This window comes from Zeus faber, assembly GCF_960531495.2.
Source record: "Zeus faber genome assembly, chromosome: 4".
In the NCBI taxonomy this organism is placed as follows: Eukaryota; Metazoa; Chordata; class Actinopteri; order Zeiformes; family Zeidae; genus Zeus; species Zeus faber.
Window position 1 is genome coordinate 30,917,733 of NC_137191.1, and position 25,272 is coordinate 30,943,004.

Below are 25,272 nucleotides of genomic sequence, written 5' to 3' on the forward strand. Positions count from 1 at the left end.
TGCAGTCCATCTAAAGCATAAGGTTGACTGAATTAGGTTAGGTTAGGTTGAAGTAGGAAGCGCCACAACTACCTGTTTCTAGTCTCTTTCATTAGCACAAATGTAGCCAAAAGGGCTGATTTCGAAGTTCAAAAGAGGGAAACAAATAAGCAGCCATTAAGGGCTGTAGTTGTGTTGATGGCGATGTTCTGATGCAAGGCATTGCAGTTCGTATCTTGCAACCCCCGGCTCACTTGAAGAGGCATTTCACAACTGATAATCACTGCACCCAGTGGCATCAGAGAGAGAGAGAGAGAGAGAGAGAAAGAGAGAGAGAGAGAGAAAGAGGAGGATCCCTGGGTCCTTGGCTTTTGACCTGGTCTTTCCTGAAGCTCCGCCCCCTGCGCCGCTGCAGGTGGAGATTTCCCAGAGGATTTACCACTAGGACCGTTAGAGTAGACGCTGAGCCCCTGTGGACCTGGCTTTACCGGAATACCACCTATCACCCAGTTCCCCCTATACCTGCAGCACCTGCCGGCTGGATCCACCACCGGAGACTGCAAGCTGTGGTATGGCAAAAACTTTCAAAGCTTCTCTAAACTGTTTGATTGTTGTTGTGCAAGGGCATAACTTTGGGTTGAACATTGAAAGGTTGAGGTCACCACCCTACTAGGTTTGGTCCGGGGACCATGTAGGGGGTAGAATTGTATTTATTTATTAGTATTTTCATTATTGCATTATTAATTATTTACATTTTTCATATGCATATATGTTTTTAAATGGCTGTTAAATGACAGTTTCTCCTTTATCTTAAGATGAAAATACACCAGAAAAACACCTTGATTTACACATCCCAACTATTGCAATTGATGGATTGGGCAACCGAGTCTTACAAATGCAGAGAGAGTTGTTTTGGAAACCCACTCTATCTATCAACTACACAGCTACACAACCAAATGGACATATATGCAGGTTGTGCTATTGTGATTGTATTAGTTGGCATAATTTACCAGCAGCTGAATGGAATGATGCAGAATGAGATATTTTCTGCAGGTGTTTCAGTGAAATCCCACCATGGGCGAAATGGAAAAAAAAAACAACAACAACAACAACAAAAAAAAAAGAAAAGAAACAACTAGATTTATTGACTGTGGCTTGCTTTTTGACTTGCAGTTGCAAGCAGTGTGCTGGGGCTGGGGATAATCTAAATAGAAATCCTTCTCCTTAAGGATTAAAGTGACCTCCTAATGAGCTTTCACTAATGTCAGGGCTTGGACAGGACCAGAGCTCCCCCCTGATGAGTCTTAAGACAATGTCAAGCAGGCTACTTTTTTTCTTTGGTTTCTTCTTGGATGAGGCTGAAATGGCTTTTCCTGCATTTTTTTTTTGTAAGTCGTTTTGTTTTTGTGTTTGTGTGATTTACATCTTTGTACACTTATCGATTGCAAATACCAGTTAAATCAGTTCAAGTCCACCCTGGACGTTAAGAGGATTTGAATTCCTACTTCAGACAAAAATATAAACAATATTTGTGCTAAGGTATTGATATATTTTTTAAATGTATCTATTTAACTGTAATTTTATTGAATATTCTCCCTAGTTTGTGCAAAATGAGTGGGGCCTGTAATTGACAAATCCCACATAATTATTTGTTTAAAGTTCTAAACTGTAACAATATGAATAGTGCATAAAGGTTGAGCATTACGTCTTGTAAATTTGCCTTCTCTTTAGTTTTTTTTCTGAAAGAAAAAAATTACTGAATTCAAAATTCAAAAAAAAAATTCTCTGTATAATATAACTATATAGTTAACTTGATAAACAATTAAAGTCCAATAAAGTTGGTTTGTATTCTGATGCACTGGGATTTTCACTCTGCATCACTTTTAACCTTTCCTTCCTCTTTCCTGTGATGGAGACTAACTTGTTTGTTGCCGTGTTGTTTCTCTTCTCTTCCATTCTTCTACTTTCTCTTTCCTGTTTCTGTTTTCAGTGACTAATATGAGGAAGTCTTTGAACTGGTTGGACCCTGGAATCAGACCTAAGGGCCTCTTTTGTGTTTAGACAACCATTTGGGAACAGTATGCCAACCCAACGCTGAAACACACCGAGCCCCAGCGAGACCTCCCCACCCCCACTCCCCCGTCCCCTAGCCGTTGTAGCTGCTCACCGCAACCAGCGTAGAGCAGCTTCGTGGTGAACCCCCCAAACTCTGTCCACCGCCAGAGTACCAGCGCACAAACGCCATGGATTTGATGCATCCCGCTAGAAGTCGCAGTAGAGACGTCATGTCTTCAGACCAGGCCTCTATTCCTCTATTAGGTCCCCATGGCGGCTGTGCCCAGTACCGTCACCAGCATGTCAGGAGGAAGCTGCGACCCGGACGGATCTTGGGCTTCGTCATTAGCTTGGTGGGGGTCAGCACAGTGTTTTCGTGGAGTGCCTTGATGTTGACCATGTCGGCAGCTCAAGAGCCGGGATCTGCCGATGAGGGGTCAGCAGAGGCGGCGGTGCCCCATAGAACTCTTCTCCACCACAGCAACCACTCTCTGGTAGAGGACACACCTGTGGCCATGCGCTCGGAAGACATGAACCAGGGGGACTACCCCACCGACTACTTCAGCCTGGAGGAGAGGCGGCAGGGCTTTGTGGTACTCCACATGTTCGGCATGCTTTACATGTTCATCGCCTTAGCCATCGTCTGCGATGAGTTCTTTGTGCCGGCTCTCACTGTCATCACTGAGAAACTTGTCATCTCCGACGATGTCGCTGGGGCGACCTTCATGGCGGCCGGCGGATCTGCCCCGGAGCTCTTTACCTCTGTCATCGGAGTCTTTGTCTCCCACAGTAACGTGGGCATCGGCACAATTGTGGGCTCAGCTGTGTTCAACATCCTGTTCGTGATCGGAATGTGCGCACTGTTCTCCAAGGAGGTGCTGAACCTCACCTGGTGGCCTCTGTTCAGAGACGTCTCCTTCTACATCATTGGCTTGCTCATGCTCATCTACTTCTTTCTGGATAACCAAATTACCGTCAAGGAGAGTATAGCCCTGCTGATGTGCTACGCCTGCTATGTGACGTTCATGAAGTTCAACGCCAATGTGGAGCATGTTATCAAAAGCAGACTGGGGAACAACCGCGTGGATGAGCTGGAGTCTGTGCCCAAGGTGAGTCCAATATACCTAACCCTCTAACTTCTGGTCCCACCGGTTGACCATGCAAGGATCCCTTGTCACTGTTACTGCCTCTATCGCTTCATCTGTTATTTATAGCTGATTCTATCCCTCAATCCATCATTTGTCCACTGTCTATACATCCCTTCTGCCAAAAGCCAGTATCTAATCATCTGTCCTTTGAGCTATAACCCATCTGTCCTTTGAGCTATAACCCATCTGTCCTTATATCTGTCTATCCATCGATCTATCCCACTGAAACAATTGTCACCGTCTGTTCAGCTGCTCACTTCTTGACACTTTGACAATTATTTTATCAATATCTGATCCCTCAAGTGTTCACAGGACAGTGAATGGTGTTGGGTTGTGTTTATAACTGACTCACAAATTTTTAAATAAACCCCAATGGCATTATTCAGTCATCCGAGAACTCCTGGACTAACCCCTGACAGAGCAAGGCTATCATAAATCCGCTACTGAAACTTCACCCAAAAAACGCCAAAGAGTAGTTATGGATTTCAAATGATCCATCTCCATTTATTCCAGAGTACACAACCCTCAGCAGGGGTAGGAAAACAAATACTCTGCAGAGGTCACGTGAATTTTCATTAGGTTTTGTTCAGTATCTGTGTTTCGAAACTCAATTTCCCTTTTGAGGGTTAATAAGACCATACAGACACCTCTCACACCTTAGGGTGACCCCAGAGAAATTCAGCAAGCCTTTGACCACCATGGTTTGAGATCGAGAATCAGGTGATGTTAAAAGAGAGATAAAGAGGGAGAGGGATGCTGTTCAATGGTGGACTGGTACCAGTGATACAGCTGCTCTGTCAGCCTGCCAAACCCTCCTGACTTCCCTTCTGGAATGGTAGGGAGATTTGTCTTAACCTGTCACCTGTGTGGCTCAGATATCACAGAGACAGATGGGAGCCTTATTCGTGCTGACTAAGTGAAGCGGTGCAGAATCCAAACTCCACCCATTCCATTTATAAAATCAGATCAACTCTGGCTCCTTCACCAAGACTCGGAATAACCGCACCCGTCTAAGGTCAATCGCTCATTCCTGTTTGTGCTTTTTAATCAAATGTGTAAATTCCCAAATGTGTGTTTGTATGAAAGGTCGATTCATTATTAGTAGAAGCCTCTCTCCTTCTCCAATAAATCTAGGCCTTGCAATTAGAGGGTACAGAAAATACAAAAACTCAAGCTAAGACTTTGCAGAGCAATAGCCAATAATTCTCAAGCAACACTCCTCAAAACATCTCAAAAGTTAGAAGGCAAATTTATGATTTCTGAAAATGACAGTTCTGATTTTTCCAGGAGTTTTCTCAGAAACCCAATAAAATTCAGAGGACCAATGGTGAATCGTACAAATGGTACAATATCTGTAACAGTCCTTCTTAAGGATATTTTCAAGGGCTCACCTGAGGTCTCATTGGGTTCATTAATTGTGAATAGAATTTTTGTTTTTGAATTGAATTCTTTGCTTGTTGAGTGAATAGGTGTGTGAGTGTAACTATAGGCATATGAGAGTGTAATCAGGATCTCGGGTCTGTGCATCTTAGGATATTAGGGTCTTGGGGCTATGCATCTCATGTTGAGCCTGTTGTGTTAGAAAAGGGATCATGCAAAGAGTTTGATTGATTGTTGTTCAAAGGGAATCATCCTTCAGCTTAACTGCACTCTTGCATCCCTGGAGGTTGATCACAGGGCAAGGGATTGTGAGTGGACTGGCATGGCTATAGGCAGTCATTCTGGGTAAATAGACCGATCTTGATGAAATTTGAAGAAGCAATGAAACCGTTCAGTGACTTCTCATAGGAATGAAACATTTTCAAAGGAGCATTTCTCTCCCCTCTTCATCTTCTTTTCACTCTGACCCCTGGTATCAGGAAATACACATTGTTATCTTGATTTACTTTATACTTTGAATTTAATGGTCATATATGTTAAACATATGTAGGTTTTTGTTTACAGTACAAATCATATATATATATATATATATATATATATATATATATATATATATATATATATACTGGATATATGCGCAAAACATATAGTATCCGTATAATCCATGAAATCTACATGAAATCGATCCATAATCATGTTAGGAAGAACTGTATATCCACGTTCTCCATCTCCTGTAGGTTTTCACCTTAGCAAAGTTTGAACTCAGCTGTCTTCTGTACTTCAGCCTCACCTTTAAATCCTCATAGTATCTTAGATTTGTGGGGAGTCCTGAGAGCTGTGAATTGCAAAATCCAGTGAAATCCAGGGAGTAGCGCTGCATGCCTAGCTAAGCTTCCTGTCCCCGCGACACCACTAGAGTCCTGACATCCTAGAACCACAAAGGACAAATGGAATATATCTCCTCCAATCGTGAAATGCATTTTTAGGGTAGCTGTGTTGGTATAGTCTGTAGTGTGTATTTGTCAGTGCAGGGCTAATGACAACCCACTTACCAATCACTTCATGTCAGGCTGGGAGCACAAGCAGAAAGATGAGGGAGAAGTCTGATTTGAAGATTAGCAGCAGAGCGGCAATTACGCTGCCTAGCACTCAGTTTATATATAACAGAGCCCAAAGGGAGCAGAGGTGAAGGATCATGATGGCAGTTCGCAAGCAATGACAATTTCATACAAGGGCAAATATACACATTTACAAATTATCTAGACAAAAACGTCTGGTAAAAGTCATGATGTAATGCAATGTAAATGCACTACATGAAACCACAAACGCAGTCACACATAAACACACTTATACCTGAAGCAATTATCTTTTACACATCTGCTCCCATCAACCTTTGTATTCTTTTTGTTGTTTTCTCTGTCTGTGTGCGCAGTTGGAAGCAGATCTGTTACTATCTGATGTGGTCATCTCTTACGGGACTGAGGTGACGCCTGCTGAAGTTACTGTTCTGTAGGCTGTTCCTAGAGCAGCGCAGCTGTAGTCTAGCCCGGGCAGCAACCACCACCAATCCTTCAGGGCCATCTGGCCAAACACATTTTTTGTTTTACTTATAAATTTCACTACAAAGTTATTTTCCAAAATAGTATGCCAAATCAGTCAATTGTGTTTTGCTACCTTATATTATACTGAAAATTTAGGTTTTAATAGTTTCAGCACACAAAGCAGTTACAACTGCCAAGATTAGCCTATGTATATTGTTATATTTATTTTTTCGATTTTCTGTCTTTTAACTTATCTCTCATCACCATTAGCTTCTGGGATTTTGGTTACAGAGTGAGCAAATTACCATGTACGGTAATTTGCGCCCCATCTCTGGCGCATGCATCGTTGGTACCGTCGAACAGGGAGACAGGTGCGCTCCCTCTCTGTGCCCTCCCTGGATGCCCTAGGTGGTCGCCTATCTGGCCTATAGGAAGAGCCGGCCCTGCGTGTACCGTCCCAAATCCTGCTCTGTTGTGGCCTCTTAATGACAAAGTTTTGCTTTTATTTTCTTTAAATTTTAATGCAACTAAGTATACCTATACAAGGCGATCTACTTCAAACAAACCAAACCAAGACCCTGTTACTTTTACATTTTTGGAGTTTTTTATATTTTATTTTAATTTATTTTGTAATTCTAAATGTTTTGAGAATTATGGAGGCTAATTTGACACATTGACGGCATGCTGAACTGGAATTCTCCCCCAAATCTAGGGAGAGGTCTTCATTCATTCAGGTCTTGACTTAAAGGATTCACCTCGTACCTGGTGCACTATCCTTAGTCTGCTATTAGTATCACTGATCTTGCAAAAGCTCTGTTTGACATTTGTTGCCTTTCTTAGAATTGGCTCCCCCGCAGGCCGCCGCCGCGCCTTCTCCGCTAGAACAAGCTCTTCTCTTGCTGCTGTCCGGCACTTTATGTACGGCTTCCTTGCCCTCATGTGTCGGTAGCTCTTGAGTAATCCTCACAGGTTAAGCCACTCCGATCCCGTTAGCTTTGCTAAGAATACACAGCTGCTATCTGAGGGCTGGGGATGGGATCTGCAGATTGGCGTGTGAAAAGGCAAGAACCACCCGTTGGTCGGTCCTCAAAGAATGCTCATCGTTTGGTCAGCCCCCCAACCCCAACCCTAACCCCAACCTTAACTCTAACTCACACTGAGTGTTATGAAGTTTGAGTTAGTTGGGACTGTTTATGTCCGTTTGGGGTGTACGGTTTGACTCGAGCCCTCTGTACTGCAGTGAGAGTGAGAATAGCTGGTTGGGTAGCCAATCACACTAAGGACGACAATCCCCTGTAATCCCCTTATGAACTGCTTACCCGCAGTGACGCCAGCAAACAGAGAGCAATCTCTAACACTCCCTATGGATTGATTTTTCGACAGTAACATCAAAAGTTGAAAAAAATGAGTGACCTTCCCATTGTAGGTGCAAATAGCTCAATGTCAAACTTTAGTTGTTATTGTTTAGTCTGTACGGTAACAGAGATTCATTATTCCAATTACAGATGAACCTCTTTTGACAGAAATCACTTTCTCTAAATGTTGATATCTGTTTCGTCACTGCAGGCCGATATATATATATATATATATATATATATATATATATATATATGTGTGTGTGTGTGTGTGTGTGTGTGTGTATATGTTTATACTGTATATCTATATACACAGTATATAAGCTATTATTGCCGCCCAGATCTTTAAGCTATTCATGGTGCTACTCATAGTGATATCAGTGCTGCTATTAAAGAGTACAGTTCCATGGAGATTGAACCAATGTGGACGGTGAGATGGCGGATGTGTGGAGACGGAAGGCATGAATGAGCCCTGTAAACACTGTGACCTGTGAAGGTTGTTGGGGGAGTTCACACGCAGGCTTGGAAATTACCGTGCTAAAAGCAGGTGAGCTCTGGCGATTAATCATGGCTAAGTCTCGCAGCTAAGACGGTCAGGTGGACATCGCAGAACGTCCCAGAGGAGGAGAGGAAAACTGAGCTGTGTCTTCTATGTTCTTCTTCTCATATTGGAGGACTTAAGAAGAAGAATTTGCATTTACCCAGAATTAGTTTTCACCCATCCTGAGCTATATATCACATACGTATGAATATATATATATATATATATATATATATATATATATATATATATATATATATATATATATATATATATAAATGTGTACAATATAGATATATATACAAATATATATAATATAAAATATTATATATAAAATATATAAAAATATATATATAAAATTCTTGATACACAAAAATACTATCGAAAAATTCATTAACAATGTTCCAATTCCCAGAATATGAATTGAGACGTGAAACTCAACCAAACCCCTCCATGACCCACGGATGGGTGGCTAATGGCCGATATGCAATATTGTAATGAGTGAACAAGAGATGTATAGAAGAGGAGGAGAGAGGAAAGGGAAAAGGGGTAGAGATAAGGAGATACTATGAGATAAAGAGGTGAGATACCTGTGAAGAAAATCACTTCCTTCCCGATGCCTTTTTAGCGGCTTTCAGATACATTTACATTCAAAATTCTCATTCACATTAAATGAGAATTGAGAAAAATCATATTGTCATATCAAAAAGCAAATGAATCTAAGAAAAGCAGATAATTTCTGTTGTTTTATTAGAAGAATTCAAATCACCGTAATTCCAGCTATGACATAGCTATGACACTAGTAACTAACAGGAAGCCATTATTGAAGAGGGTGGCTTCCTAAAATGTAGTCCTAAAGACCAAGTTTCTGTCGTAGAACATCATGCAATGGAATCCCCGCTATAAATCATGTGATTTGGCGACTTACCGGATTAAGACTTACGCCGGAATTTGTGGAATCTACTCGATTATTTGAAGCATGTTGGCAGTGTATTCCACACCAAAGGATTGCAATATCTGAAGGAGAACAGCTCCTGTGTTTGATTTATTCATTTAACAGTTCTGCTTCCGAGACAAGTTCAAGATTCAAGACATCATTTGTCACATACAGATACATATGGTCATACATATATGCAGTGAAATGTCATGACACCCGGTGATTACGCACAATAAGCTCTGTAAGCTCTAAAAATTCTAAAAATACTAAAATGTGCGTGATCGACACAAAGTGGATGAACTGAAGTTTCCGTTGCAAAGAAATGAATCTACCCCACACTTGCAAACCATATGTACCCTGTTTCAGATCTATCTATGACGTGACCTATAATCTCAACCAACAGATTCATGGATTCAATAGCTTGTGAATGTCTATGTTTGTAAGAGCATATGTAAGGAATCCTATCACATTGCGTTCGATTGCCCAGAGACATTGATTTTGTGTCATGGTGTCAGTTGTGGGTGGTGTTCAATTTTTGCAGCGTGAGGGGTGACCTCAAACTTCTACATAAACACACCAAATGATAGATTTGACATCATTTTTAAATACAAACAGGACATGAACATTTACATGAACAATGCTTCAGAGTATGAAGCATTATCAAAATAAGTTTATTTGTTACTGAAAACATTATCTACAACTTTGGCCATAAGCCTCTAATCATCTCACCTCGTGTAATCTGCCTCACGATGCATTTCAAGCTGCGTCGGAAACTCGTAATTATGAAACCTGACCGGATAAGGTGTCTATAGGGGCATTGACTTCATTCAAAATGGCTGAAATGAATTATTTAAAACCTGAATCGTTCTTGAGTGAGGTGACTATTGGGTCCTATTATCTAACCCTGGGCCAAGCTGCTTTGGCTGCTGCTACCATGCGTGGTAACCACTGTAGCGCTCCGAGCTGCCAAGTTCAGGATTCAAGATTCAAGATTCCAGGGGGTTTATTTGTCACATACGTTCATACATATATGCAATGAAATGTCATTACAACGCACGGAGGCTCTCACGCAGGCAACCTCAAGGGCCGGCGCCAGAAGTTCATCAGGAACGCAGCATCGGGGCCAGACGATTGACAGAGCACAGCAATATTGGATAAGTGGTTTGTGTTTTCAGTATTCTACATCTGGCCCGTAGAACAGCAAAGCAAACAACGTGGGTTTCCATTTTCTGTTATAATCGTGCAGCTGAAAAATATCTTAAATATTAACCAATCTAGTTCTAAGCAGGTGAATATTTGCCATGCTTCTTTTGAAAAGGCAAAAGTCAACAACTTTTGGCTAAGGTCACTTACGTAAAAGCAAAATTAAGTTAAAAACTGAGCAAAGATTTTAAATAAGAATCAATGCTTGAAGGGGCTTGACTTTTAATCGATCAAGTATTATTATTGTTTTTTTTTACATTGGTGAAAATTAAATCTTTAACTCGTTGTTGGCGTTAACAGTCAATTTTAAGAAAAAAAAGTGTGTAGACAACTTAATTTCGTCACCTAACTTTACAATATCTTTCAAAATGTCATGTTAGGCAATTAGGCTAAATACTTAATACTAGTATTAAGTATGTGTGAAGAATGGGAAGTACATATAATTATTTAAAATTCAATTATAGTTACGATAATAATAATTATAACAAATGTAATAAAATATATTTTTAAATAAAAGTTATAATTTTGTTAAACCATCTTAAGTATTAGATGACAAAAACGAAATATTTCAGACCTCATCATGTAAAAAAATGAAAAGTTTGTACATTTTTAATTTCAAAAATCAAGCGTGTGTTTCCTGAGCCTGTCTATTTCATTTTATTCAATTTAATTAAATTTAAATGTATGTCATTAAAATAATCTTTATTGAAATGGCAAAGTACAAGTTTGGCACTGCTCAAGCATTGCATGGTCTGTCATGCTTTCCCACCTCTCTGTCTTGCCCTCTGGGTCTCTCCTCCGACCTGGACACATTAAGCCTGGCTCCAGCAGATGCTGCGGGTTATTAGTCTCTGTGGTCGGCATGTGTCCGTCTTGGAGGCCATGTGAGCCGCAACCTCTGCGAACCTAATTCTGCTCTGTGAGAACCAATCCTCACATGTCACCACAGGATAGACGACCTCTGCTCGCAGGAGAACAGGTTTCTTTTTTAACATTCAAAAGTGTGCACGAACTAGCCTTCTTTTTTCCTTTTTTATACATACTTTGTGTCTTCTTTCAATGTTTTACAGTGTCCGTTACCATATACACATATAAGCATGTAAGTTTTCCATGTCCAATCAACCCATAAGCATTTCATTATTTTGACATTTTTAGACACTTTTCAATGCTAATTGAAAAATAATTGATTCAAATAATAATAATAATAATAATAATAATAATTGTAATAATATATTTTCATTAAATGAATAAATAAAGCCACCCAAAAAGGCCAAAGGAGAAACCGTTTTTGTATAGAGTCCTATGTATGAAGATGCAGATGAAGATTATATTTTATATCTTATTATTTTTATATTTTGTATTTTTTTTATTCAATATTCTTTACATTTCCACCTACCCTACGGCGTATACAGTCTTTCTGTTTTTTCAATCCCATTTACCGCAGTAATCCATGAGGATGAAGTTGGTACAGGTACTCCTCACTTAACGACAGAGTTCCGTTCCTAGGACCAGGGCATTAAGCGAATTGGTCGATAATTGAGGACCCGTGTTATTTAACGGTAAGGGGGCGTGTAGTCAGTACTGACAGACTGCAGGAACCACTGTGGACCACTCTAGACTACTGAGTCTAGAGCGAGCTGGACACTGGGCAGGTGGAAACGTTGACATTAAGACTGTTTTTTAAGTTTCACTTAAAAAAAGCCACAGACCTTCTCTGTCAAAAGCCCCGCCCAGATCCTACAGCATCGAACTGTTATCTCATACTGTCTAATCTTAAAGAGGTACAAAGTGGTGTTGTGTCGTTCGTGAACGATTCATTCAAAACATCGAATATTTTTGTACGAACTGAACCGAATCACTTACTAAAAAGATATGTACATCAGTCAGTCAGTTAACGTGAGCTCTCAGTCAGTTGAGACCAGTGATTCGTAGTAAGATAAACGTAGTGAAATCACCTTACATTACAAGGCAATACATAATCTAAAATATAGTACAATACAGTGCATAGCATTGTTGCATTCACATAAAACGGAACAAATAAAGGCCTAGCTAGTACTGTGATGACTGCAAGACTGGTTTTCTTTCAGCCCTTTTTAATGCAAGATTTAAAGTTTTTTAGAAGTACTGCACTCTCACCACCAACTTTTGTAGTTTACAATACGTGGGGAAACCTGCAATATGAAAGGGGGGAAAAAAAAGACTCAGATCCTTCTGTCTCAGATCCTTCCACTGCGAGGGAACGGTGCGTGTTCCGTGACTCCTTCACTGATCGTACACAGTGAGCGTGAGCCCTGAGCGACAGGCAGCCACTCAAGGCCGCCCCGCTCTTCTCCCTCTCCCCTCCCTCTCATGTCTTGAAGTCTCAAAGTGGGAAGTAGTACCAATAACTTAAAATAATAAGTAGATGTCGCGAAAATATCTGTCGTATATAGTAGGGCAGCACTTTGTTATGTCAGCTTTCAGTTTGCAAACGGTATCTTTATCCAACTAGATTCTCGGTCGCTTTTCCTTCACGACGACTGTTCTCAGTTCACTAGTCGGCGAGCTGAACTGACCGTTCGGCCACGTTTCAGTTCAATGAGCTGGACTAGCTTTTGAACGAATCTTTTGAATGAATCTTTTTCATGCACTGATTGGGATGACTCAGTACACCGAAAAGAACTGCTTTGCCAATCCCGAGTACAAAGCATAGAATTGTCATGGTAACTAGAAAGCGCGTCAATTCAAGTCCTTCTCTGACGAGTGCAGCTGCACACTGGAGGACCCCACATCTCGGTTCGATGGTGTCGTTTAAACGCCCTCTAGCTGCACCCAGTATGTGACGTGGAGCTTATGGGACAGCATACGTGAGAGAATTTCACGTATGCTGCCTTTTAGCATAGGCATGCAACATGTAGGCAACCTTAAATAAGGCTACCTTTATTTGATCGATTTTTCATTTGATACAATCACTAGATAGGCAGTTTATGTTAGGTGTTTATATATCTATTATTATTTTTGTATATCATATTTTATTTTATAATTTTTTTGTATGTGTACTCTTCTTAATGATCAAAAACTGTAATTTTTTTCATATATTGTATAACAATGAATTTAAATTATATTTCAATATATGTTTTATATATTATTCTTAAATATATTGTTTGGTAATCGATGGTCACAAGAATGGACTAAGTCTTTTCAGATTCATTGCATATTTTTTGGGTAGAAATGTTTGGGTGTAAACTCCCGAGAGGGTATGCTGCTGCCACGAGGTAATTGCTTGGACATAAAATTTTATTTCAGTGTCCAAACTTGTGTCCAAACCTTGTTCTCGGGGTTTCTATTCTCGCAAATAAGGCTCAATTTTCTCATCTCATCTCATTCCCAAAATGGCGAGGGGGCAAATATTTTTATATAGTAAACAGTAGGTAATCATCCTGCTATGCCTATATCCTGCTATTTTTGGTGCAGGATATATTGTTTTTAAGCGTGAATGGGCATCGATATTTTGCTGGAAACAGCTGTATTATATATCGACTAAAAGAGGGGACCTCAACCTGACGGACCCTGTTTTAGTCGGTTGGTTGGGGGACCATTAGAAGCGCAAAGACAGAGCACAGCCTTTTTTTTGTGTTTATTTATTTTTTAATCCAAATATCAATTGTCAAGTTTGGATAAAATAGAATAATATAAAATACAAATAATAGCCATATTTAAGCGGGTGCCACTGTGGGGCTTTTGAGGGAAAACATTTGACAATAACTCCTTCCCCGACATCATTTTTTATAATCACGGCAGGAGAATAACGGAGGAACTATCGTGTTTTAATGAGTCACTGTGGTGGATGGGATGGTTTGAGCAGCCACACCTGATGCTCACTGGTTGGGCTGTTGAGCGGTAGTTTTTTAAAACCCCGTCCACGCACACACTCAGGATATGAGCCCTGTCATGACATGTTCAATCTGCTCCTGGATAATTCCATCTAGCCGTCTCGCCACCAAACGCCCCCCAAGTGGCGTTTTCAGGGACCTCCGGCACAGAGACACAGACGACGGGGGGGTTGTTAACAACAGTTTATTGTAGAGATGAGGCTAGACGGAATCAGCCAGGAGCAGATTGAACATGTCATGACACAGGCTCCCATATCCTGAGTGAGTGTGGGGATGGGGTTTTTAAACCTTCCGCTCCTTAGCCCAACCAACGAGCGTCGGGTGTGGCTGCTCAAGCCATCCCATCCACCACAGTCACGTATTCCAGAAGATATAACTTTATTTAGCCGGGAGGAAAAAGGAGGAGAGGAAATGCAGACGACTAGCGGATTATTTTCTTGGCAAGATATGAATATTCATGATGTACGCATTCTAAACGCGTCCTCATTGGTCGAATCCTAACGAGTCTTTATTGGTGGGATTGGTGTCCGCTGTCAGCGTTGTTATTCAGATAAGCTTCAAATAAGGTGTTTCATTGCTGTCGTCCCTATGACACTTGTATGTCGGCCAATATTTTTGTTGTTTTTGCTGCTTCGCACCAGGCCAGCTCGTATGCCTATCTCCTCCCCCTGATCACTGACCCTGTGTTGGAAATGGCATAGTATGTGCTACACAGCACCCTTGCCCTCGCAAGGCTTTGCGGGATTTTTTTTTCCAGCATAACGTGCAGTCTTTGCATACTATCTTATTTCACCAGATGTAGTTCCATCCTGGTACTTTTCGCATACTATTTGATGCATGCAATGGTTTCGGACACACTAAACAGGCTCACATACTAATTTGGTGTACTAAGCAGTACGGTAGCATGTCATTTCGGAATTTGCCAGGCCACGGTGGAGACGGGATGAACCCAATCTCAAATGAAATTCTGTTGGAGTGGATCCCCAAGCAATGGCTGATGATTCTGATTCTTTCTTCTCCATGTAGGAGGGCTGGAACAGGAAGGGACAATGATGTCACGCACACACACACACACACACACACACATACACACACACGCACACAAACAGACATTTGTTACCTCAAATGTGATTGGAGCTTCCTTAAATATTCATAGGGCCAAATAGGTTTTTTTTTTACATCGCCAATTGTTTTCATTTTACACCTTGAGTTTCTGCGGTTAACAGCAGAGGTGAATATGGCAACACTCAAGCTTTCCAGCCTGACTGATATCTCTCTCGCTTTCTCTCTCTCTCTCTCTCTCTCTCTCTCTTTCTTCACTCTTTCTCCTCGCATTTGTGTCAGGTCGTAGTTCTGGCGAATGTGTTAAGTTAATAAGTTATAAGCAATCCTAAAATTAAATTGCAACAGTGGGTTTCCAGTTCCACCACCCCTTCGCCTCCTCCCCCAAGGTGAAAAGACTGGAGGGGTAGGGGTCTGGAGGTCCATCGGTGAATTTTCCATTTCATACTGTATATTGTACTTGTCAAGCTTCAATATTTACTATGATGATATTGGTGGGGCGGGGGGGTAACTATCTCAAAGTAAGATACATTTTTTCACAGATTTTTGAGTGACAGCCTCTAAAACCATCAAAAAAACATTAAGGTCAAAATCCCAGACTAATATCTAGTCTAATGCTCACGGTCTCAAGATTAGAGCATTAAATCACTGTGCTTCCTTTATATGTTATGATAATGTTTTGATCCACTGATTGATTGACTGAGCGACTGATTGATTGATTGAATAATTGAGTTATTCATTCATTCATTCATTCATTTATTCATTCAGTCCTTAATCGTTTGGTTGCCTGCCTCCCAGGAAACCTTTGTAATACCTTTAGAGTTTAATACTGAGTATAACATAAATGGACCTCAATGAGATGCGTTCATTACATTCGTAGGTTGACAGTCCTAACGCCGAGAATGAAAACGATCTATTTCCATTTTGCTTTTTTTTTTTTCATTGAGTGGTGGTTTGCTGTTTGGCGTTATAGAAACAAATGAAGAATAGAATGAAAATAAGTAAGGTTCCAAAGGTCAAATAGGTTTGTGTTTTTTTAGAGAGGCCAGACACACAATAGCTCTGTGTCTTAACACTGTACACTATATTTTTTAACACTGGTTTTTTTTTCCTGAATTCTACTTCAGGACTTATCTTGGTTCTGGAAATAAAGAGTTTTCCATCCAGGCTCATTTATCTCTGTCTCCCTCTGTTTTTCCTTCTCCCCTCAAGGTCAATGGCGCTGGAGAAGATGACAACAAACTGATGGTGAGTTTGTGTTGGCGTTATTATAGTGTTGGCTGTTCGGGAGCAATAGATAAATAAATGACGCTTATATATACTTATAATAATGCTTTATATATGTATGTATATATATATATATATATATATATATTTATCTGTGTGTGTGTGTGGGTGTGCGTGTGTGTGTGTACGTGTATGTGCATGCATGTGTGTGCAGGCTAAGCCCAGGCTGCAGAGGGAGGGGAGCTGTGCCTCGCTACACAATTCCCTGATGAGGAACAGCATCTTCCAGCTAATGATTCACACACTGGACCCTCTGAGTGGAGAGGGTAGGACACACACACACACACACACACACACACACACACACACACACACACACACACACACACACACACACACACACACACTCAGACTGACTGAGGTTATTGCATTTCAGGTCGGTTCAAAGAGAAAGCTTCAATTCTTCACAAAATGGCCAAGCAGCAGTGCAAGGAGGATGCGGCAAACGGTGTGGGTGAGCATACGGCGGCTTATTTAGTTTGCCCTGTTATAAGTGAAAAGCATGAATGTTTGAGAAGAAAACAGACTAAAACATTAAATTACAGACTTCAATAAAATTTCAATAATTTACACAGAACGGCAGAGGGACTTGCTATTTACAGAGGTAATGCTAAAGGAATGACTCTCAACAACTATGTGATGTGCATATTAGAGTGCCATACATACTTAAAATGTGAAATTATTTCACCTGAGGCCAATCAATTGCTGTCCACGAATAAAACTTGACGAAAAGACATATCCCTCACACATCTCTTCTCTCTCTCTCTCTCTCTCTCTCTCTCTCTCTCTCCCTCAGTCTCTCGTCCTCCCTCGCTCCTATCCGACAAAAACATCCCCAACAGCACCAACGTCGCTGTGGAGGTTACACCACCCATGAACGGCAGTGTGGCCGGAGAGGAGGTGCGGCGTCTACATCACGTTTACACCCAAAAAATACACAATGAATCTGAAAATACGTAATGCATTGTTGATGATGATGATGCTTTTTACCCCAAGCTCGTGTTATCTTAACAAAGAAAGATGTTTTCAAATTCAACTAAAAAATAATAGATAATAGAAATTAGCTTTTGTGATGCAAGATCAAGGAGCTCAGGAGGTAGAGCTGGTGGTCTAGTGATCTAAAGGTTGCTGGTTGGATCCCAGGCTCCTCCTGCTAGCATGCTGTAGTGTCCTTGAGCAAGACACTTAACCCCTAATTGCTCCTGATGGCTGCATCCATCGGTGTTTGAATAATTGTAAGTCGCTTTGGATAAAAGCGTCTGCCAAATGACTAAATGTAATGTAACTAATATATACATTTGTATATACAGTACTGTATCCATTATATAATTATTATCATATGATTATTATATTATATATTGTGTGTTTTATTTAATATATATATATATATTGTATATATATATATAAATTGAGATTATATTTGTATGGAAGAGGATTGGGACCACACAGAAAAATAAATATTGCTGTGTGTTTTTTGAGTTCATCTCAGAGAAAAAAGTTAAAATTCAGAGTTGTCAAGATGGTGAAATTTGTGAGAATTCTGACTTTACTGTCTGAACTCAAATGTTGTTTTCCAAATGGCTGTTATCTTCTTTCGAACATACTGTATTTAATCTCATTTGATCTAAAAAGTAGAAGTCAACATCTCGAGACCCATAACAACACTAGGCCAGTTATAAGTTAAGTGTGATTGTATGTATTGTTGAGAATATACATGTTAACACACTTCCGCCTTTAATTTCTCTGCTTTTGTTTTACTCCGTCAAGGGAAGCGACGAAGAGGAGGATGAAGACCAGCCTCTGAGTCTGGCGTGGCCCGACACAAACAGGAAGCGCATCACATACCTCCTCATCCTCCCCATCGTCCTTCCTCTGTGGTTCACCCTGCCCGACGTCCGGAGAGAGGTGGGAGAAGGGGCCATGCGCGCACACACACACACACACACACACACACACACACACACACACACACACACACACAAACACACACACACACACACACACGGCTGTAACTCCAGTCCCGCCTGAGTCCTCTTTTTCTTCCCGTCAGTTTGATGTATTGCCTGTGGGTGATTGTTTGCTATAATTTATTGGTTCAATCGATTTGTTACTTTTCCAGACATCCGCCAGGTTCTTCCCAGTCACTTTTCTCGGCTCCATCTGCTGGATCGCTTTCTTCTCCTATCTGATGGTGTGGTGGGCCCACCAGGTAACACCTTTGGAACACTTTTCATTCTACTGTGTACTGTTAGTGTCTACACCCTTGACCATTCCACACAGCAAGAAGTGTCTCCTTCAGAGTGGGGAAGCTTAATGTGTGACTGTAGCCGCTAATCCACCTCGGGCCACAGCCAGATCCACCTCTAATTGTAAATCTGCACCGCAGGACTCCTGTTGAGCCCATCTCTCTATCCCCCAGACATGCAACTTATTCCAACCGGTCGCCTTAACCTCGCCTCTTTGCCCAGCTCTACCGAGTTTGATTCTCTAATTCAGTCATAAACATCAGAAACATCAACACTGTGCTTATTATTTCATGCGACTGTAAGGCAATGTTTCAGATCAGCGAAGGCCGCCCAAGCCTCGGGTGTCCTGTGTGTGTGTGTGTGTTTGTGTGTGTGTCACCTGATCAGGGAGTGCGGAGCCATGACTTGGGTCGTTCCCTGGGGTCCTCTCCTCCCGGCGTCAACTCTGATAATGTCCGGTTTCCCCTGTTTGACCCCAGTTGCCCTGTAGTCGTCTCTTTGGCGCCGTGGGACAGGCACGGCCCCAGTGTCCTTCCTGGCCGCAGCGAAAGCAAGTGTTGCAGCCTAGGTTGTGACCTCCTCGGCCTCGGCGACTGAGGCGGCTTCCACGGAATCCCCCTCCTTGTTGGGTATGGCCGGAGGTGTTTTGCTGAGGCTGTGATGCACTTTGCTGACCTTGAGTGAGGGCCTGAGCGAGCATGGTCATCTGGGTCTGGGACGTTGTTTCTTTTAATCTTGTTTACGGTCTTTGTCCCTTTGGTGTGTCTCATAGTCGTGTTCAGCGTGGAGGACAGTGTCAGCAAGAGTCGTCGTCTTCCAGGTGACAAACGAGCGTTCCAACATCACCGAGTGGGAACATCAGTCCGTTGATGAATGTGGACCGTAGATGAGTCTCATATGGTGTCAGGGGCGGTGCCCCCATGTTTTCAGGTTTCACCAGTCCACTGTGGTTGTGGAAAACAACTTTCAGGCGTCGGACGTAGGCTCGTGGTGTCTAGTCGTCGTCGCTGTCGAGGTCGACCACTGTTATGTCTGCGTTGATAATGTTAGGCTCGTTGTTAATGACGTGGTTGGGTAAATCTAGAGGTTGACGCCGTACGGGAGGATGGGAGTCCAGGTCCAGAACCAGTATTTTCACCAGTAACATAGGATACAAAGAAGTACACTGATTAGCAGTATACGGTGGTGGTGCTGATGCTTTCTGCTTTCTTTGTCCCTTTTCCTGGCCCTGTCTCTCTCCCTGATTCCCGTCTCTCTGTCATTTTTCCTCTCCCTGCTTCTTATTCTTTTCTTTTCTCTGTTATTAGCTTCCTCTACCCACTCTCCAAAAGCCCACCAATTGGCCTTATAGCTTCTCTTGTTTTTTTCTTTGTTTTGTAATTTAACTTTCAGCTGCTGTAGCTGATTTAGACTAAAGCTTCCTCCTGTGAGGAAACATAAGCTTTCCCATTCCACAAACTTATCACTGTTATTTCATCTTTTCCCTTCATACATTTGGAACATTCCTTCAATTCCCTTACTTGTTGATCCTTTTGTAGCCTTTTACTATTACTGGTACCCATGGTGTGACTAGGCTACTTTAAGTTATTTAATTTAATTTAATTTTTTGATTGATTTATTTCTTTATTGATTTATTTAACGATTGCCTTCTAACCTAGAGATTTCCTTTGTGTCAATTTGTGTTTATTCTCCCTTTTTTATCTATTTCATTATCCGTTTCAATAGATAAATCACGTATTTCACATACTTTACAATCTCAATAAAACTGTGGAAATCACATTTAATTTCACATACTTTACGATCTTAATAGAAGTAAATATAGTCATCACTATATTTCCATGTTTCTTCTAAACCTTGGTCAGAATAAAACCCTTCACTTTAGGAAAATCCGTTGGTATTTGGATCATGGGATCATTTGTATAAATCTTGATTTTAGATCTGATTTAAAATGTATTTATTTATTAGAAACCTTCTTTCCCACCCTACAACATCTGTCTTACACTGCTATCAGGAATGTAGATCAAGGCTTAAGGAATTTAGGAAGGAATTTACTTTGTGTAGAGAAATTAAAGTGTGTGACTGGAAGCTAAATGAAGTTGTGTTCTTCATTATGTATGTGCATATATGTTTATGTGATTACATGGATTTAGATATATTGTTACAATGTGTGTATGAGGAATAATGTATGTTTGTGAAGGTCATTTCACTGCTTGTCCACCAGCTTATTTGCCTCGAGGAAGGTTCATTCCCTGGTGGGGGTTCTGTCCAACAGAATAATAGTATTATATCGATTTTGAGAACAACAATGCCTCAACACAGTTTTCCTTGCCCTTGGAGTTGGATCCAAAAGGGTGGAGGGAAGCACATTAATACACACGTGGCTTTCAGTTCATGTTATGAGCAATCAGTTTCAAAGGGGATTGCTATGATTTTCATAGTGTATTTTCACTATATAAAATTAGTATTTTGGCTATATTAATAAACTTGACTTGACTTGACTCACAACTCAGAGCCAGTTGACGCTTATGACTCTTGTTCATTGTTCACTGGAAATCCTGCCTTGCTCAGCGTGAGTTACACCAACAGAAACAAATGAACCAAGGGTAGTAAAATCAAAAGAGTTTTTATTGATTGACTCGAGAGAATCTCAAAAAGGAGTCAAACCTTTCATCACTACGTATTGTCGTCACTTTCAGGGCGGAACTCAGTCTAATGAGCACAGAGCTGCTATTCTGGCTGGAACTCATGAATTACATGACTTCCGACAGCATTGCAATTCTGATTTTCCAACACAAAAGCTAATTTCCATTTATTGGAATTTAGTGGAAATCAAAAAATAAATATGTTCACAGCACACCTGGCAAGTTTTTGAAAAAGACTGCTCCATTTTCTGTCCTGCAAACCTAATCGTATTGCTGGATACAAAACCTTGATCAGCAGACAATGTTGTCTCCTCTATTCGGATGCATTTTATCATATGGTTTAACACACCTGGCAATAAGAGCAAGAAGAAATGCTGCATGTGAAGTGGCATACTATTTAGGATGCCAAACAAGTGTTTAGTATGAACCCATAGTATGGATCAAACAGTATGAGAAAGGTGCCAGGATGACGTACTCCATCCACTGAAATATGGTAATATGCAAACACTGCAAACAAGAATGTGTGATGTAGTTTGTCCAAGAAGCCATCGTTCTTTTTACTCACATACTAAAGTACACTGGACGATACTACAAGCTAACATGTAGTATGTTTTACGCCATTCAAGACGAAAAAGTTGGTTCAAAAATCGAGATTCAAGGAGATGGGAGCTCTGCATGGGCAGTTTGAGGGGACAGTGTCCACTTTCAGTATCATGGCTGTCACACCAATGATTCATGCAATGCCAGGCTTACTTAACGTACCAGAAAAATACCCCACTGAAATCACTCCAAACACTACAAACTCAAACTCAAAATAAGTACTTGTCAAGGCTCTCAAGTCTATACTTGGAGTGTTTCCTCTCACTGGAGTATCTCACTCTGGAGTATGTGGCACCACATACCCAATGTTAACCGCACTGTTTCTCTCCTGCCACCCCCTCTAGGTTGGCGAGACCTTCTGGATCACAGAGGAGATCATGGGACTGACAATACTTGCTGCCGGAACCTCCATCCCCGACCTGATCACCAGCGTGATTGTTGCTCGGAAGGGCCTGGGCGACATGGCCGTGTCCAGCTCTGTGGGTTCCAACATCTTCGACATCACCGTGGGGTGAGTCCAACAAACAGGGAGACATTCATTGTGAATCCAGGGGTACCGTTTACTTAATTCCCCTCTGAGCAAATGCATCAATTTATCTGGGATAGTTACGATAGATAGTAGTTACGATCAGTAAAACTTTCAGTTTAGAAGAAAGTATCTCGCCAACAAGTTTCAACTCTGGGGATAGTTGCGCATACTGCCAGAGGTGGAAAATTCCAGCTTCAGAAAGTCAAAGTCCTGCCCGGTTTTCTCTCCACCCGTGCACTGATTCGGCCGATGTACCACAGGGTGGTGCTAATTAGCACACCCACATGGTTGACTCAAAAGATGAATGATTAGGATGGAAGGATTTAGGTAACTCTTATTTTGAAATGGTAGAAAAGAAAGGACCTACATTTTGACCCTGATGAAAGTTATTTTCAAAGTTACAAGGAAAAGTGAGTGAGATTTTTTCTCTTCATTTCGATTGCCTTTAACTCGCTCGTTCTTTCTCTCTTTTCCGATCTCTGATCTCTTTTCTCATCTTTTCTGATTCTTTTCCTCTTATTCTGCTATCCCTTCTACCCTCCTCCTCCCCTTTCTCCTCATCTTATGTTCTCCTTTCACCTCTCTTCTTCTTCTCTCTCCTATTTTCCCCTCTGCCTCTCCTCTATCCTCCTCTCCTCTTCATTCATTTTCTATCCACAATACTCTTCCTCTCCTCTCCTCACTCCTCCCTCCCCCCTCTCATTCTCCCCATCTTTTCTTCTCCTCTCCTTTCTGCTGTTATGCTCCTCTCCTTACCGCTCTCCTTCGCTCATCTCCTTTCCTCACGCCTTCCCTCCTCTCCCCCCTCTCCTCTCATCTTCTTCTCTCCTCACTTCATTTCCTCTCCTCTCCCCCTCTTCTCTCCTCTCCTCTATGCTCCTCTCTCCGTTGCCTCTCCTCTCTCCTCCTGTCCACCCTCTCTCCTCTTCTCACTCCTCCTCGTGCCTTTCCTCTCCTCTTTTTCTTCCCCTCTCCCTTCTCACCTTCTCCTCCTCTCCTCTCACCTCCTTTCCTTTCTCATTCTCTCGTCTCGTAATTTCCTCTCATCTCCTTTCCACTCCTCTTCTCTCTCTCTCCTCCTCCCCCAGGCTGCCATTCCCATGGCTCCTGTACAACATTATTAACGATTTCAAGCCGGTGCAGGTGAGCAGCAACGGCCTGTTCTGTGCCATCGTGCTCCTCTTCCTCATGCTCCTCTTCGTCATCATCTCCATCGCCGCCAGCAGTTGGAAGATGAGCAAGCTGCTGGGCTCCTTCATGTTCGTGCTATACTTTGTCTTCCTCATCATCAGCGTCATGCTGGAGGACAAAGTTATCGTCTGTCCCGTCTCTATCTGAGAGAGAGAAAGGGGGTGGGGGGAGTGAGAGAGAGAGAGACCAATGTAATACACAGTTATATAAAACAAAATGCAGGATTTTCTTTGCTAGAATGCTGATTTGATATTGCGAAGCAGTGCTAGACAAGCTCTGATTCTTGCCACACATGCACAGTCCTGCACACACACACACACACACACACACACACACACACACACACACACACACACGCACACACACACACACACACACACACACACACACACACACACACACACACACAAACAAACACAGGTTCCTTCTCAGCACTCCACAAGCATTCACCTAACTTAGCTACAAACACACACAAAAAAACACACGAGTGTGCAGGACGTGAATGCCAGGCAAAAGGACCGACTGGAGTCAACCAATCACATCCGTCAGCCTGTTGCACAATCAGAGCGTCTCCTCTCTCTCCCGTTCCATGACATGCAGTAGTCTCTGTTGGTTCAAAAGCCATCGCTTTGATATGACAATGGGTCTTAATGCCTATTTAAACTGCGTAAACTGAGGGCTGAGAGAGACTTTCCAAAGCTGCGTAAAGGAGGCGGCAACGCTGCGGAGAATTTTGTCTTTTACGGCGAAGGATCGACGAACAACCAAAAACGGCCAACAAGCTTTTTTTAACAGCCTTTCAGCCTCCATGTTGAATTTCACATATCTTTTCACTGATATACTAAAAACAGAAAATTATTTCTCAATTATTTTGTTTAGGCAGAGACTTTTTGCAACGCTAGTCTATCTCCCAGTTATGGCCATGTTTAGCGTTAATTATAATCTGTAATCTTCAAAACAAACAATTCTTGTATTGAATAGAGATTTTAACATGGCTTTCCACCCAAATGGATTATCGGAAGTTTCTGTAATATTGGTTTATCCTAGATATGAGGCATAGCTTGCGGAGCTAGTTCTGTCAGACAACTCGACGATGCCACACGCTTCCACGCTCTTATTTAAGCAGCCAATCCCTCTTGCCCTACCTGCTTTGCTTCCTGCTTTGCAGCCTGCTGCTTGCTGCATATCCACCTGTTGGGCTCTACTCGTCTATTTAATCGGGGGATTCAAGCCTGTCACTCCAATATTTATTCATTAAACATGCTGATGTTTTCTGTACACCTCAAGGGGAGTAGAGCCCAAACTCAAACTATGTTTGATAGATAAAGACCATTTCAAATGAAATTTAAGACTTGTCTGTCAGAAATTACATTATATTTATGTGGAAACACTTGGAATGCCCCAAATCATATTTATGTGCATGGAAGAAAAAATTGGTGGTAAACCATAAGTATTTAACTTTTATTTAACCAAGGTGAGAAGACATTCTGCAAAGCATTTAATGAAACATTCTCTGTTGGATTTCATATTATCTGTCAACAATTGTTAACTTAATTATTTTTTGGTGGGTTAGGGCGGGGTGTTTGTTTATTTATTTGTACATTGCGGGGATGATTAAATGAGAAGCAATATGACGGTATGATGGGTATCATCCATAATGTTTTGATTTATACCATATATATATGAAATCAAAATATAGTATAT

At 41.4% G+C, this 25,272-nt stretch overlaps 1 protein-coding gene across 1 annotated transcript; it reads left to right on the forward strand.

Annotated features, from left to right (window-relative positions):
- Nucleotides 1-2,222: 2,222 nt before the first annotated feature.
- On the forward strand, nt 2,223-23,715 carry LOC307229544 (solute carrier family 24 member 2; the record flags this gene model as incomplete). The annotated part of the gene is made up of 9 exons (XM_079999543.1): nt 2,223-3,143; nt 16,286-16,321; nt 16,515-16,626; nt 16,737-16,814; nt 17,157-17,260; nt 18,128-18,265; nt 18,480-18,569; nt 22,193-22,359; nt 23,466-23,715. 9 exons carry the CDS (start codon nt 2,223-2,225, stop codon nt 23,713-23,715), a joined length of 1,896 nt encoding a protein of 631 aa, XP_079855669.1.
- Between the last annotated feature and the right edge of the window lie 1,557 nt (nt 23,716-25,272).